This window comes from Mirounga angustirostris, unplaced genomic scaffold (assembly GCF_029215605.1).
Source record: "Mirounga angustirostris isolate CCGP_5_RB_7025 unplaced genomic scaffold, mMirAng1.0.hap1 SCAF_4, whole genome shotgun sequence".
Lineage (NCBI taxonomy): Eukaryota > Metazoa > Chordata > Mammalia > Carnivora > Phocidae > Mirounga > Mirounga angustirostris.
In genome coordinates this window covers 48109734-48125535 of record NW_026991712.1, presented here as the reverse complement: position 1 = coordinate 48125535, position 15802 = coordinate 48109734, and the positions used below count along the sequence as shown (strand labels likewise).

General features: G+C 38.9%; 1 protein-coding gene across 6 annotated transcripts in view; it reads right to left on the bottom strand.

The window, feature by feature from the left end:
- The window catches only part of RMDN1 (regulator of microtubule dynamics 1), a 61641-nt gene extending 51429 nt beyond the window's left edge, over positions 1 to 10212 (bottom strand). For 2 of the 6 annotated variants that reach the window (XR_010410613.1, XM_045896285.3), the window contains exon 1: positions 9952 to 10212. Coding sequence is in view for 3 of the 6 variants with exons in the window: in XM_045896285.3 (XP_045752241.1) it covers positions 9952 to 10080 (129 nt within the window). In the remaining 3 variants the exon portion in view is untranslated. Of the gene's footprint in view, positions 1 to 9807 lie in introns of all 6 variants that reach the window. The other 4 variants (XR_010410614.1, XM_045896284.2, XM_045896289.3 and 1 more) reach the window with 3 other exon arrangements.
- Positions 10213 to 15802: the final 5590 nt, after the last annotated feature.

Below are 15802 nucleotides of genomic sequence, written 5' to 3'. Positions count from 1 at the left end.
TGGTTGTAGTAAGCAGCCTCTAAAATGGTCCTAATGGGTCTGGTTCAAGATGGCAATGTAGAAGGATCGTGAACACCCATCTTCTCATGGACACACCAAATCTACAGCTACATGCCAAACCATTTCCTCTGAAAGAAACCCAAAAAAAGACTGAAGTCATACCATGCATCTTTTCTGACCACAATGTTATGAAACTAGAAATCAACCACTAAATAAATAAATAAATAAATAAATAAATAAATAAATCTGGAAAGGGCACAAATACATGAAGGTTGAATAACATGCTACTAAACAATAAATGGGTCAACCAGGGAATCAAAGAAGAAATAAAAAAATATATAGGGACAAATGAAAATGAAAACACAACAGTCCAAAATCTTTGTGGAGTGCAGCAAAAGCAGTTCTAAGAGGGAAGTTTACAGCAATACAGACTACCTCAGAAAGCAAGAAAAATCTCAAGTAAACAACCTAACCTTACATCTAAAGAAGCTAGAAAAACAAGAACAAACAAAACCCAAATCCAGCAGGAGGAAGGAAATAGTAAGCATTAAAGCAGAAATAAATTATATAGAGACTAAAAAAACAACTGAATAGATCAATGAAACCAGGAGCTGGTTCTCTGAAAGATCAACAAAATTGATAAACCTTTAGACAGACTCATCGAGAGAGAGAGAGAGGGAGGAGGGAGTCAAAATCAGAAATGAAAGAAGAGAAATAACAACTGACATCTTAGAAATACAAAGCATTATAAGAGATTATGAAAAATCATATGCCAACAAACTGGACAACCCAGAAAAAATGGATATCATCTCCCAAAACTGAATTGGGATGAAACAGAAAATTTGAACAGATGGATTACCAGCAATGAAACTGAATCACTAATCAAAAAACTCACAACAAACAAAAGGCCAAGACCAGATGCTTCATTCTACCCAACATTTAGAAGAGTTAATACCTATTCTTCTCAAACTTTTCCAAAAAACAGAAGAGAAAGGAAAACTTCCAAATTCATTCTATGAGGCCAGCATTATTACCCTGATACCAAAACCAGATAAAGACACTACCAAAGAGAACCCCAGACTAATATCTCTGGTGAACACAGATGCAAAAATCCTCAACAAAGTATTAGCAATCCAAATCCAAAATACATTAAAAATAATCACTCACCACAATCAAGTGAAATTTATCCAGGGATGTAAGGGTGGTTCAATATTCACAAATCAACCAACATGATACAACACATCAGTAAGAGGAAGGATAAAAGCTGTATGATCATTTCAATACATGCAGAAAAAGCATTTGACAAAATACAGCATTCATTCATGATAAAACCCTCAACAAAGTAGGTAGAGAGGGAACATACCTCAACATAATAAAGGCCATATATGAAAAACACAGCCAATATCATTACTTAATGGAGGAAAATTGAGAGGTTTTCCACTAAGGTCAGAAATAAGACAAGGATGTCCATTCTCACCACTTTTATTCAGCATAGTACTGGAAGTCCTAGCCACAGCAATCAGAAAAGAGAAAGGAATAAAAGACATCCAAATTGGTAAGGAAGAAGTAACACTTTTACTAATTGCGGATGACAGAATACTACATGTAAAAAACCCTAAAGTCGCCAAAAAAAAAAGGTACCAGAAGTGATACATGAATTCAGTAAAGTCACAAGATACAAAATCAACATACAGAAATCTGCTGCTCTTCTATACACTAATAATGAAGCAGCAGAAAGAGAAAGGAAGAAAACAATCCCATTTACAACTGCACCAAAAATAATTAAATCCCTAGAAATAAACTTAACCAAGGATGTAACACCTGTACTCTGAAAACTATAAAACACTGATGAAAGAAATTGAAGACAACACAAACAAATGGAAAGGAGTTCCATGCTCACGGAATGAAAGAACAAATATTGTTAACATGTCCATATTACCCCAAGCAAGCTACAGATTTAATGCAATCCCTAACAAAAATATCAATAGTATTCTTCCCAGAACTAGAAAAACAATCCTAAAATTTGTATGGAGCCACAAAGACCTTAGATAGCCAAAGCAATCTTGAAAAAGAGAAACAATACTGGAGGTATCACAATTCAAGATTTCAAGATATCTTACAAAGCTGTAATAATTAAAACACTATGGTGCTGGCAGAAAAACAGACACATAGATCAATGGAACAGAACAGAGAGCCCAGAAATAAACCCACAATTACATGGTCAATTAATCTATGACAAAGAAGGCAAGACTATGCAATGGGAAAAAGTCTCTTCAACAAATGGTGTTGAGAAAACTGGACAGCTACATGCAAAAGAATGAAACTGGACCATTTTCTTACACCATACAAAAAAAAAAAATAAACTCAAAATGAACTAGGACCTAAATGTGAGATTTGAAACCATAAAAATCTTAGAAGAGAGCACAGGCAATAATTTCTCTGACATCAGCCATAAAACATTTTTCTTGATAGGTCTCCTGAGGCAAGGGAAACAAAAGCAAAAATAAACTGCTGGGACTACATCAAAATAAAAACTTCTGCACAGCAAAGGAAACAACCGACAAAACTAAAAAACAACCTACTGACTGGGAGAAGATATTTTCAAATGACATATGTGATAAAGGGTTAGTATCCAAAATATATAAAGAAGTTATACAACTCAACACCCAAAAAAACAAAAAATCCAATTTAAAAATGGGCAGAAGACATGAACAGACAGACATTTCTCCAAAGAAGACATACAGATGGCCAACAGACCCATGAAAAGATGCTCAACATCACTCTGCATAAGGAAAATGCTAATCAAAACCACAAAGAGGTATCACCTCACATCTATCAGAATGGCTAAAATAAAAAACACAAACAACGAGTCTTGGCAAGGATGTGGAGAAAAAGGAACTCTCATGCACTCTTGGTGGGAATGTAAACTGGTGCAGCCACTGTGAGAAACAGTACGGAGTTTTCTCAAAAATTTTTAAATGAAATTACCCTATGATCCAGCTATCACACCACTGGGTATTTACCCAAAGAATACGAAAACACTAATTCAAAAGAATAAATGCACATGTATGTTTACTGCAGCATTATTTACAATAGCCAAAATAAGGAAGCAACCCAAGAGTCCATCAATAGATGAATGAATAAAGAAAATGTAGTATATAGATAACAATGTAATATTATTTAGCCATAAAAAATAATGAAGTCTTGGGGCGCCTGGGTGGCTCAGTCGTTAGGCGTCTGCCTTTGGCTCAGGTCGTGATCCCAGGGTCCTGGGATCGAGGCCCGCATCAGGCTCCCTGCTCGGCGGGGGGCCTGCTTCTCCCTCTCCCACTCCCCCTGCTTGTGTTCCTGCTCTCGCTGTCTCTCTCTCTGTCAAATGAATAAATAAAATCTTTAAAAAAATAATAATAATGAAGTCTTGAAATTTACAACATGAATGGATCTAGAGAGTATAATGGTTGAGCAAAATAAGTCAAAGAAACACAAATACCGTATGATTTCACTCATGTGTGGAATTTAAAAAACAACACAAATGAACAACAACAACAACAAAAACAGATGGTTACCAGAGCGGAGGTGGGTGGAGGGAAGGGTGAAATAGGTGAAGGGAATTAAGAGTACACTTAATCTCTATGAGCACTTAGTAATATATGAAATTGTTGAATCACTATACTGTACACCGGAAATGAATATAACACTGTATCTTAGCTACACTAGAATTAAAATTTTTAAGAATCCATTGAAAATATCATACATCATGATCAAGTGGGATTTATTCTAGGGTACTGCAAGAAAGATTCAAAAATCTGCAAACCAATCAAGGTGACACAACAAAATGAAGGCCCCAAATCACATGATTATCTCAATAGATATAGAAAAAGCATCTGACAAAAATTCAATATCCATTCATGATAAAATTCTCAATAAAGTGGATATAGAGGGAATATATCTCAACATAATAAAGCCAATACATGGGGCGCCTGGGTGGCTCAGTTGGTTAAATATCTGCCTTCAGATCAGGTCATGATCCCAAGGGTCCTGGGATTGAGCCCGGCATCCGGCTCCTTGCTCAGGGGGAGCCTGCTTCTCCCTCTCCCTCTGCCTGCCGCTCCCTCTCTTATGCTCTCTCGATCTCTCGCTCTGTCAAAAAAATAAATAAATAAAGGCAATACATGACAAGCTCACAGCTAGTATCATACTCAGTGGTGAAAAGCCAAAAGCTTTTCCTCTAAAATGAGAATGAAGACAAGAATGCCCACTCTCACTTTTATTCAACACGGTACTAGAAATCCTAACTACAGCAATTAGGAATAAAAAAAGGAAAAGAAAAGATATCCAAATCAGAAAGGAAGAAGTAAATTTGTAGTAACATGGTATTACATATAGAAAACCCTAAAGACCTCACCCCAAAACTGTTGGAAATAATAAACAAATTCAGTAAAGTAGCAAGATACAAAATCAATATACAAAAATATATTGCATTTCTATATACTAATAATGAACTATCAGAGAAATTAAGAAAACAATCCCATTTATCATTATATCAAAAAGAATAAAATACCTAGAAATAAATTTAACCAAGAATCTGGTAAAAGACCTGTGCACTAAAAACTGTAAGACACTGATGAAAGAAACTGAAGACACAAATAAATGGAAAGATATTCCGTGCTAATGGATTGGAAGAATACTGTGAAACTGTCCATACTACCTGAAGCAATCTGCAGATTCAACGGCATTTTCAAATTCCAGTTGCACTTTCACAGAAACAGAACAAAGAATCCTGAAGTTTGTATGGAACCACAAAAGACCCCAAATAGCCAAAGCAACCTTGAGAAGAACAAAGCAGGAGGCATCATGCTTCCTGATTTAAAAATATATTACAAAGCTACAGTAATCAGAACAGTATAGTATTTGCACACATAGATCAATGGAACAAAACAGTGAGTTCAGAAATAAACTCATGCATATATGGGCCAACTAATTTAAAATATAGGAGCCAAGAATATACAATGAGGAAAAAACAGTCTTTTCAATGAGTGTCCAGAAAACTGGATAGCCACATGAAAAAGATTAAACTGGGTGCCTGGGTGGCTCAGTTGGTTAAGCGACTGCCTTCGGCTCAGGTCATGATCCTGGAGTCCCTGGATTGAGTCCCGCATCGGGCTCCCTGCTCGGCAGGGAGTCCGCTTCTCCCTCTGACCCTAACCCCTCTCATGTGCTCTCTCATTCTCTCTCTCTCAAATAAATATTAAAAAATATATATTTAAGAAAAAGAATAAAACTGAACTACTGTATTACAGCATACACAAAAATTAACTCAAAAGGGACTAAAAACTTGAACATCAAACCTAAAACCATAAACTCCTAGAAGAAAACATAGGGGGTAAGCTCCTTGACAATGATCTTGGCAATAACTTTTTAGATTTGACACCAAAAGCAAAGGCAACAAAAGTAAAAATAAACTAGTGGGACTCCATCAAACTACGGGAAACAAAACTATCAACAAAATGTAAAGGCAACCTACCGAACTGAAGAAAAAATTGGCACATCATATATCTGATAAGGGATTAACATCCAAAATATATAAAGAATTCTCACAATTCAATAGCCAAAACAATTTTAAAAACCAGTCCAATTAAAACAGGGGCAGAGTATCAGAAGAGACATTTTTCCAGAGACTTAGAGATAGCCAACAGGTACATGAAAAGGTACTCATTAGGGAAATGCAAATCAAAACCACAATGTGGTATCATCTCACACTTCTTAGAATGGTATTGTCAAAAAAACAAGAAATACTAAGTGTTGGTGAGGATGTGGAGAAGAGGAACCCTTGTGCACTGTTGGTGGGAATGTAAATTGGTCCAGCCACTATAGAAAACAGCGTGAAGGGGCACCTGGGTGGCTCAGTTGGTTAAGCGACTGCCTTCGGCTCAGGTCATGATCCTGGAGTCCCAGGATCAAGTCCCGCATTGGGCTCCCTGCTCAGCAGGGAGTCTGCTTCTCCCTCTGACCCTCCTCCCTCTCATGCTCTCTATCATTCTCTCTCTCAATAAATAAAAATCTTAAAAAAAAAAAAAAGAAAAAAGAAAACGGCATGAAGTTTAATCAAAAAATAAAAAATAGAACTACCATATGGCCCAGCAATTCTACTGGGTGTTTATCCAAAGGTAACAGAAACAGTAACTCAAAAAGATATATGCACCCCCATGTTCACTGCAGCATTATTTATGGTTGCCAAGGCATGGAAGCAACATGAGTGTCCATCTATGAATGCATAAAACAAATGTGATATATATATATACACACACACACACACACAATGGAATATTTTTCAGCCATAAAAAGAATGAAATCTTGCCATGTGTGACAACATGAAGGGACCTTGAGGGCATTATGCTAAGTGAAATATGTCAGACAAGAAAGACAAATGCAGTATGATCTCATTGTGGAATCTAAAACAAAAGCCAAACTTATAAATAGAGAACAGATTGGTGGCTGCCAGAGGGGGAGTAGAAGGGGGCTGGTTAAATGTGTGAAGATGGTCAAAAAGTATAAACTTCCAGTTATAAAATAAGTCCTAGGATGTAATGTACAGCATGATAACTACAGTTAATAATACTGTATGTATATTTGGAAGTTACTAAGAGAGTAAATCTTAAAAGTTCTCATCAAGAGAAAAAAACTGTAGAGACGGATGTTAACTTTACTAATTGCGGGGATCATCTGGCAATATGCACAAATATTATAATATTATATCATTGTGTCATACACCTGAAACTGTTACATGTCAATTATATCTCAATTTAAAAATATACAGATAAATTAATTAAAATGGCCCCAAATGATTCCTGCCTTTTGTCAGGGCCCAGGGCAGGCTGCCTCAAAATGTAGCACAATGGTATACTGATTATTCTGAATTGAAGCTATTTGGGAAACTGCTGGTGCAAGAACACTGAGACCCTCCTCTGACTCCCTGAAAACAGAAAATAAATCTCCCATATGAAAAATACCCTTCCTGTACTAAGAAGTAAAAAGACATCCTCATCACCAGAGATAAGGACATTAAAACCCAGAAAGCAATAGAAACAAGCCTTTGTTACAAATCTACTACCTCAGCCTAAATTATACTTAAAATTCCTTACTAAATAAAGCTCCCAAACATCTGTTTTCTTTATCCTGCCAGTTCCTCACAAATTTATTGTGCCTAAAATGTATAAAAACTGCCTGCCTTGGTCATTTCTTTCAGTCTCAATTTCATCATTGGACATCCGTGCACACATAATAAAACCCTGGTTTTTGTTCCTGTTGTCTCATGCAGTTTAATCCCTAAACCAACTGGAAGACTCCTGGGAAGAAAGATTTCTCTCTTCTGTACTTCTAATATTCACTCCTTTGTGTAATTCCCTTCCCTTAAATGTAGGCTGGACTTACTGGCTCTCTTTAAAAAAACAGAATATGCAAAAGTGAAGGGATGTTACGTCAAGATTAGGTTATAAACGAACTGGACTTCCATCTTTGACACTCATTCTCTCATGTGTTTTCTTTGATTGCTTGCCTGCCCTGGGGGAAGCTGCTGTGTCTTAAGGCAGCCCTTTTGAGAAGCCTTCTAGGTGAGTACAAAGGCCTGCCTACAACTACATGAGCGAGGTTATAGGCATAACTTTCCCTCTACCTCTAAATTGAGCCCTCAAATGAAACCTCAGCAGCCGAATAGCTTGATTCAATCCTTAGGAGAAACCTTCTGCCAGAGGCATCCAGCTAAGCCTGGATTTGATAACCAAAACACAATGAGACTGTTTGCTGCTTTAAACCATTAAGTTGTGCAATAATCTGCTATGCAGTAATAGATAACTAATAAACTGGTACTTGCCTGATTTTTCAGCCCCGGTTTATATCAGTTTATTCTCCCATTTCAGGCTCCATTCATAATTTCAGGTCCTCAAAAATACCACTTTTTCTTACCTTAGGGCCTGTATCATGCTACTCTCTCTACTGGAATATTCTTTTGTCCTCATATTCCCACTATTCTTTAACCTCCAATCATTCTTTATATCTCATCTCTAATTGCTCACACTTTTCCACTTCCTCCCTTCAAGATCAGGTTAGGTATAACTTTGTTTCTCTTTTCCCAACACTTTGCATTAATTACATTTACTACAAAGGTAGTTACTCAACTACCTTTCCTTCTTATCTGTAAGATCAATGAGGAAAAGTGTTTCTATTTCTTATGTTCAATATATCTCCAGAGCTTAGAACAGAGCTTTGTTCACAGTAAGCACTCAGTACAAATCTGCTGAAAAATAAAAGTTCAGGGGCGTGGGAGGATGGGTTAGCCTGGTGATGGGTATTAAAGAGGGCACGTTCAGCATGGAGCACTGGGTGTTACACGCAAATAATGTATCATGGAACACTACATCAAAAACTAATGATGTAATGTACGGTGATTAACATAATAATAATTTAAAAAAAAGAAAAATAAACGTTCAGAGAAGTGTTTTTTAACACAGATTACATATAGAAAGAGACAGAAAAATGAAACCTCAGCCACTCAGCAGTTGTCCCCAATCTCAACAAACTCCTGGAAAATATCTCCAATTCAACTTACTAACATCATGCTGAGAGAAAGGTTTAGGAACAAGAAAACAAATAATGAGGGCTACAAAAACCCATGAAAAACCTGGAAACTGTAATATTAGTTCCAACTCCCCCAAAATTCAATATATCTAGGGAAGAATGTTTTTCACTGCCTTTGGCTTAGAGTGGAGTTTTATGACTTAAAAATCTTTCTAGTCTCTCTTGATCTTGATTTTTTTCTATCCTTTTCTATCTCCTCCAGTTCTCAGTTTTTTAGCACAGTGGCTATATGCAATACATGTAGATATCCTACCTGCCATCAAATCCAACATATTTCTGGCTGTGTGACTTGGATACATTACTTAACCTTACTTCAGTTTCCTCTTCCAAAAAATGGTTAAAATAACAGTTCTCACTTCATAGGATAGAAATGGAGATTATATGAGGTAACGTTCAATGCAATGCCTGGTTATAGTAAAACTTCAAAAATGTTAGCCCTCATTATCTAAATGATGATCACCCCACTAAAATGGAACTTTTAACTCACCAATGCTCTAATTTGGGAACTTGAGGCTAACTAGTTTCATACCTAGTACCCCTCCCATCCCTCTGCCTATATCTTTTAACATCTCCGCAACTGACTATAAGCATTTTGGAGGACAGCAATCAAGCCTGTCTTTCATTACCTGTTGCCCTAACAGCCCCCCATAACCCTGAACATAGCAGGCAGTCAAAAATGTGTACTTTAGAGTTCAAAATAATTAAACACCTAGTTCAAATAATACGTATCACATGCACTATTGCCAACCGTCACTCTCTAATCCCCTTTCACAACTAGATAAACCAAGGCCCACGAACGGTCTAATAGAAAAGCCAAAACTGGGATGACAATCCAACATCCTTCCTTCACATTATGCAGATAAAACAAAGGGCTCAAATTTTAAACCTAAATAGTACAAAATCTCTGCTTCTAAGTCGTAATAATTTTCAAAATCACACCACAAACTTTTCAAAGTCTGGTAGACTAAGAGCCTCAGGTGCCGCACAGTATCGCCAAAGTAAATTTTCACAGCGGTCAAGGTTCCAAGCCCCCCAACCAAGGTTCTGTTTTCACAGAGGAAAGACCGGCAGGAACCCCGGATTCTCGGGGGAGAAGGGTTGAGGGGGAGCTCATTCCCCCTCCGACCCCAGTTTTCAGAGAAGAAAGTAGCCTTGAGAAAGGCTTGCAGTCACCTGAAGAGCTCCAGGAACACCTGGCCCTAAGTACCTGCCTCAGTCCACCACATTCCCCAAGGTGATACGGAGCAGGCCGGCTGAAGAAGTGGGTGCCGGAACCCAGCCAGTAGTGAGGGAGCGGAGTCACGGCGGCGGGGGTACCTCAGAGCCGCGGAGTCGCCAAGTACAGCACAGTCCGCGGCAGCCAGCAACACCCCTCGAGCGCCAAGGTCCGGGAAAGACGGCACGTGCCCAAGGGAGAAAGTGCGAGAGGCGAGCGGCGAGCGCCATGACCAAAACCTCGCGGACTGACCCTTCACCCCTTTGGGCCGCTATGCAGCGCAGCAGAGCGAAAGTTTCTCCAGTCCTTCCCGAGAAAACCGCGACTTCCCTCTTCCAGGCCGCCTCTTCCGCTAAGCGATTTCCGGTCCACAGGTTCAGGGGGAGGGAAATACCCGGTTGCGGGGGGGACTTAGCGGCCCTTTCGCGCCTGCGCCCGGAGGACTGACTGTTCCCTTGATGCTGTCGGGGTTTTGCCGGTACTTTGTGGGGGCTCTCCTGGCTTTGGCATAAGATTAATCACCAGAACAGAATTGAAAGTTCTCTGATAGACCCGATAATTTAAGTATGCAAGGAAAAAAAATGATTATTATTTATAATTCTCTGCTGCCTTCAAAGATAGGGTAATAGAGGGTCCTTTTGGGAAATAAATAATTGGAAGAATTAAGCTGTTCCACATAAAGAAAGCAAAGAAGGGGGGCACCTGGGTGGCTCAGTCAGTTAAGCGGCTGCCTTCTGCTCAGGTAGTGATCCCAGGGTCCTGGGATGGAGCCCCTCCTAGGGCTCCCCGCTCAGCTGGGAGTCTGCTTCTCCCTCTCCCTCTGCTGCTCCCCCTGCTTGTGCTCTCTCTCTGTCAAATAAATAAAATCTTGAAAGAAAGAAGAAAAGAAAGAAAAAGGAAAGAAGGAAGGAAGCAAAGAAGAGATTGTTAGGAGGAGGATTTCTGGGGGGAAGGAGAAGCCAGAGAAGATAAAGAATGTGAAGCCCAAGCTGGTCTTAGTACAAAACGATGTGGGGGCGCCTGGGTGGCTCAGTCAGTTGAGTGTCTGCCTTGTGCTCGGGTCATGGTCCCAAGGTCCTGGGATCGAGCCCCACGCCCGGGCTTCCTACTCAGAGGGGAGTCGGCTTCTCCCTCTCCCTCTGCCTGCCCCTCCCCCTGCTTGTGCTCTCTCTCTCTCGCTCTCTCTCTCGCTCTCTCTCAAATAAATAAATAAAATCTTTGAAAAAAATGGGGGGAAACAAAAAAATAAATAAAATGATGTGGACAACAAAGGGAAAAGAAAAAAAATTAAACTTTCTTACAACTTACAGCCCATTGATAAGTACCTTCTTCAAGGAGCTTAGCTGCCTCAGGCAACCGTAGTTTGACATTAGCCCAACCTCTAAGACACTATAAAAATCCCTTTGGAAACTTCCTTTATCTCTACCTACACCCCACCCCCCCACCCCCAAGATATATGTATATATGTTAGCAATCATCCTCAAAACATAAGGCACACTAATATACATCTGAAGGGTCTCATGACTAAGTTTTACCAGACAGTATTAAATGACCTTTTCCTAACAACAGCTAGACCTTCAAGGTCCTGGAAACCTTGCTTCCAAATTCCTTAGAGACTTACCTATCCCTAAACCCCTCCCAACTTGAAAGTATATAATCAGCCACTCCTTACGACCCCAGAGAGCTCTGTCTGCCCATGGGTCCTGTGCCTGTGCTTTAGTAAAACCACCCTTTTTGCACTGAAGTCGTTTCAATAATTCTTTCTGTACTGTTTGCTCGCAAACCACAACATTTCACTTCAGAAAAGACTAGGGAGAGGAGGCCTCATGAAAGAAAGTTTATGCCCTTGTTTGCCATGGGATGTGTGGTACAAAGCCCCTGACTTCCCCTCAAAATATTTAGTAAGATTGATACCTCTCACCAGAGTGGAATATTTTTGGAAGGAGTGAAGAGGTTTTGAATCTTACTTCAGGATTGATGTGGGTGAAAACACAAGCTGCAAATGGAGTACATACTATCTGGATTACATAACATTTTTTATGGGCAATAAGGGAAGATAATCACAGTTTTTTAAAATTAGGTTGCATTTATGTAGTACCAATATAGTATTACATAGTGTAATAACACATACTTATTTCATTTGTTCTTCCCAACTACCTTGTGAAATAATGGTTATGCCAAATTAATTAACAAAAGAACTGTAGCTCAAAGAGATTTATTAACCAAGGATACATAGGTAATAGGTATTGTTGGAAGACTAGAAGACTAGAATCCATGTCTTTGAACTCCAAGTCCAATGCTTTTATATGATTGCTGCCTCCACCACTTCCCATTAAATCAGCCACATTTCTGTACAATTGGATCAGTAATATCCTTATTTCCTTTGTTTTTAAAGTATATTTTATTTTATTTTATTTTATTTTTTAAAGATTTTATTTATTTATATGACAGAGAGAGACACAGAGAGAGAGGGAACACAAGCAGGGGGAGTGGGAGAGGGAGAAGCAGGCTTCCCGTGGAGCAGGGAGCCCGATGCGGGGCTCGATGCGGGGCTGAATCCCAGGACCCTGGGATCATGACCGGAGCCGAAGGCAGACGTTTAATGACTGAGCCACCCAGGAGCCCCTGTTTTTAAAGTATATTTTAAAAAGCACATAGAGTCTCTTAACTTTTTTTGAACCCTGGTCTTTTTTTTCCAGAGGGAACCATTTTTATATATTTCTACTGGTAGTTACCTCAATATTCCTAAATTATATGTTCATATAACTAGGTGCCACGAGAATCCTGAAATTGAGTTTCTGATATCTTAGCCAGAGTAAATTTTTTCAAAGATTTTATTTTTAAGTAATCTCTACACCCAACATGGGGCTCAAACTGACAACCCTGAGATCAAGAGTGATGTGCTCTACCTACTGTGCCAGTCAGGAACCCCAACCAGAGTGAGATGTTAACGAAATTTTCTATTTTGAAAAAAAATTTAGATCCTTAGAAAAGTTGCAGGAACTCCCATTTCTTCACCTAGATTCAGCCGTTGTTAGCATTTTGTCACATTTGCTTTATTTTTCTTTACATATATTACATATAATATACATATTACATTCCAATTATTATGTTTTGTTGTTAAATCTTTTGAGAGTAGATTACAAACTGTCTCTCTTTTTTTTTTTTTAAGATTTTATTTATTTGACAGAGAGCTTGTTTGGAGGTTCTAGCAGGGGAGCGCAGCAGAGAGACACAGCGAGAGAGGGAACACAAGCAGGGGGAGTGGGAGAGGAAGAAGCAGGTTTCCCGCGGAGCAGGGAGTCCAATGCGGGGCTCGATCACAGGACCCTGAGATCATGACCTGAGCTGAAGGCAGAGGCTTAATGACTGAGCCACCCAGGCGCCCCTGAAAGATACTCTCTTATTTAGTCCCAGTACAATTATCAAATTCAGGAAATTGAAATTGACTGAATACTATTAGTTAATATACAAATTTTGCTTATTGTCCCAAAGCTGTCCTAGATTGCAACCTCTTTTTCCCCAAATCAGATCAAATCCTGATTATAGGGTGCCTGGGTGATTCAGTCAGTTGAGCGTTCTGCCTTCGGCTCAGGTCATGATCTCAGGCTCCTGGGATTGAGTTCCACATCCATCGGGCTCCCTGCTCAGCAGGGAGCTTGCTTCTCCCTCTCCCTGTGTGTGCTCTTTCTCTCTCTCTCCCTCGAATAAATAAATAAAATCTTTAAAAAAACCAAATCCTGATTATATGTTTATGTGCTGCATTTAACTGTCATGTTTCTTTAGTTTCTGTAAGTATGTAATATTTCTCTCTTGGCTCCAGGCACACTATCTTCTCTTTCCTACAATGAGCTATAGTCTCTCTGTCAGGATTCCTTCCCATTCCGCTATCTTGGCACCCTCCCCCTTGCTCCCATCCCACTCCACTGTTTCTTACTTAACTAATTTCAATTCATCTTTCCTTTTTTTTAAATTTTATTTTTTTCAAAGATTTTATTTATTTGAGAGAGAGAGAGAGACAGAGAGAGCATGAAGGGGGAGGGGCAGAGGGAAAGGGAGAAGCAGACTCCTCACTGAGCAGGGAGCCCCAACATGGGGCTCGATTCCAGGACCCTGAGATCATGACTTGAGCATATTGGGTACTAAAAATATAAAAATATAAAAAATATAAAACCATTCCCTTGTCTCTATTTCTTTCCCTATTTTAGTAGAGCCAAAAGTCAGGAAGGTTAGGTATGGATATGGATATGTATTCTTGAAATTTTGAAACTTGCAACTAAATTAGTGGTATCTGAGGACATTCACTTAAATGTAAAATCAGGATCAAAAGTAAAACAAAAAGTTGTTTTTACAACCTTCAGTAAAAACAGAATAAAGCCCTTCTCTTCCTTCTCCCCACTGTCCTCCAACCACAAAAGTCTTGTTTCTGTCCCTGCAATTTGCAATTTGTCTATCATTTCCCTGATCTCAGATCTTTGCATGACTTGCTCTTTTTTTTTTTTTTTGACTTGCTCTTTCTTATTTTTCAGGTTTCAATCAAATATCACTGCCTTAGAGAGATTTTCCCTCTAAAAAACCTCCTGTTTGGGGCACCTAGCTGGCTCACTAGAGCACATGACTCTTGATCTCAGGGTTGTGAGTTTGAGCCCCATGGTGAGAATAGAGATTACTTAAAAATAAATCTTAGAAACAAAACAAAACAAAAACCTCCCATTATCCCCAAGGCCCTCCCTATCACATTACCCTGTATTACTTTCCTTGTGGTACTTATGACTATCTGAAATCATCTCATTTGTTTTTAATAACTTATTATTTGTTCTCCTTCTAGGATAGAAACTTCTGTCACTAGTTAATCACAAGTCTAGAAGAATGCTTGGCACATAGTAGGCACCCAGAAGGTGTTCAATAAATAAATGAATAAATCTTCACTTGCACTGATATAATTATTTAGAAGTGTTTTGTTTGCATTTTTTGGATTAAAAGTCTTTTTTTTTTTTTTACTTAGGAAAGTCCTCACTTGTTTCATTTTCCATGGTCTTCTGCAATTTATTTTTTTAAGATTTTATTTATTTATTTGAGAGAGAGATAGTGACAGAGAGCAGGAGCAGGGGGAAAAGGGAGAAGCAGGTTCCCTGCTGTGGAGCTCTATCCCAGGACCCCAGGATCATGACCTGATCCGAAGGCAGACACAACCTACTGAGCCACCCAGGTGCCCCTGTCTTGTGCAATTAAAAAATATATATATCTTTTGCCCATTTTTCTTATTTTTTAAAAATCAATTTATACTTTAGATACTAACCCTTTAATATCAGCGTTGTGGCAAATATTTTTACTCATGTGTTTGCCTATTGATTTTGTCCCTGTTTTCCTTGGGCAGAAGTTCTCAATTTCTAGTAATCAAATGTAGCACTATTTTCCGTAGTAGTTTGTTTTGTAGGCAGCATCAAGTAGCCGTCAAGCAGGATGCTTTGAAATTCGTTTACTTAGAATTTGTGACTTCAGGCAAGTAGACTAATACTCAGCTACCAAATTTCAAGTTACTCAATCACAGTTTTCTCATTTGCGAAATGGGGTTAATGGCACTAACTACGTCACAAAATTGTGAGAATTAAATGAGATTCGGATGTAAAATGAGTCAGGCAGTGTGCACATTGAAAACGCTTTAAATAAGAATGGTTAGGAGTTTGCATTTCACTACCCTCATGATGATTTTTTCCTGGTTTCAGATAGTATAAATTTTCTCAAATATTTTAATTCCTTTATCCTTCTGAAATTTATTTTTGTGCACCAAGCAACTCATTTTAATGTCTAAAATCAGCTTGGGGCTTTCCATAAGCAAGAGATCTCCTAAAGAGCCTTGAAGCATCAGTCTCCTCTCTAGGTGCAGGTCCTAGTCAGTACTGGGCGGTCCATGGCCGTAGTGGGCGGAGCTGCACCGTAGCCCCTCCCCGC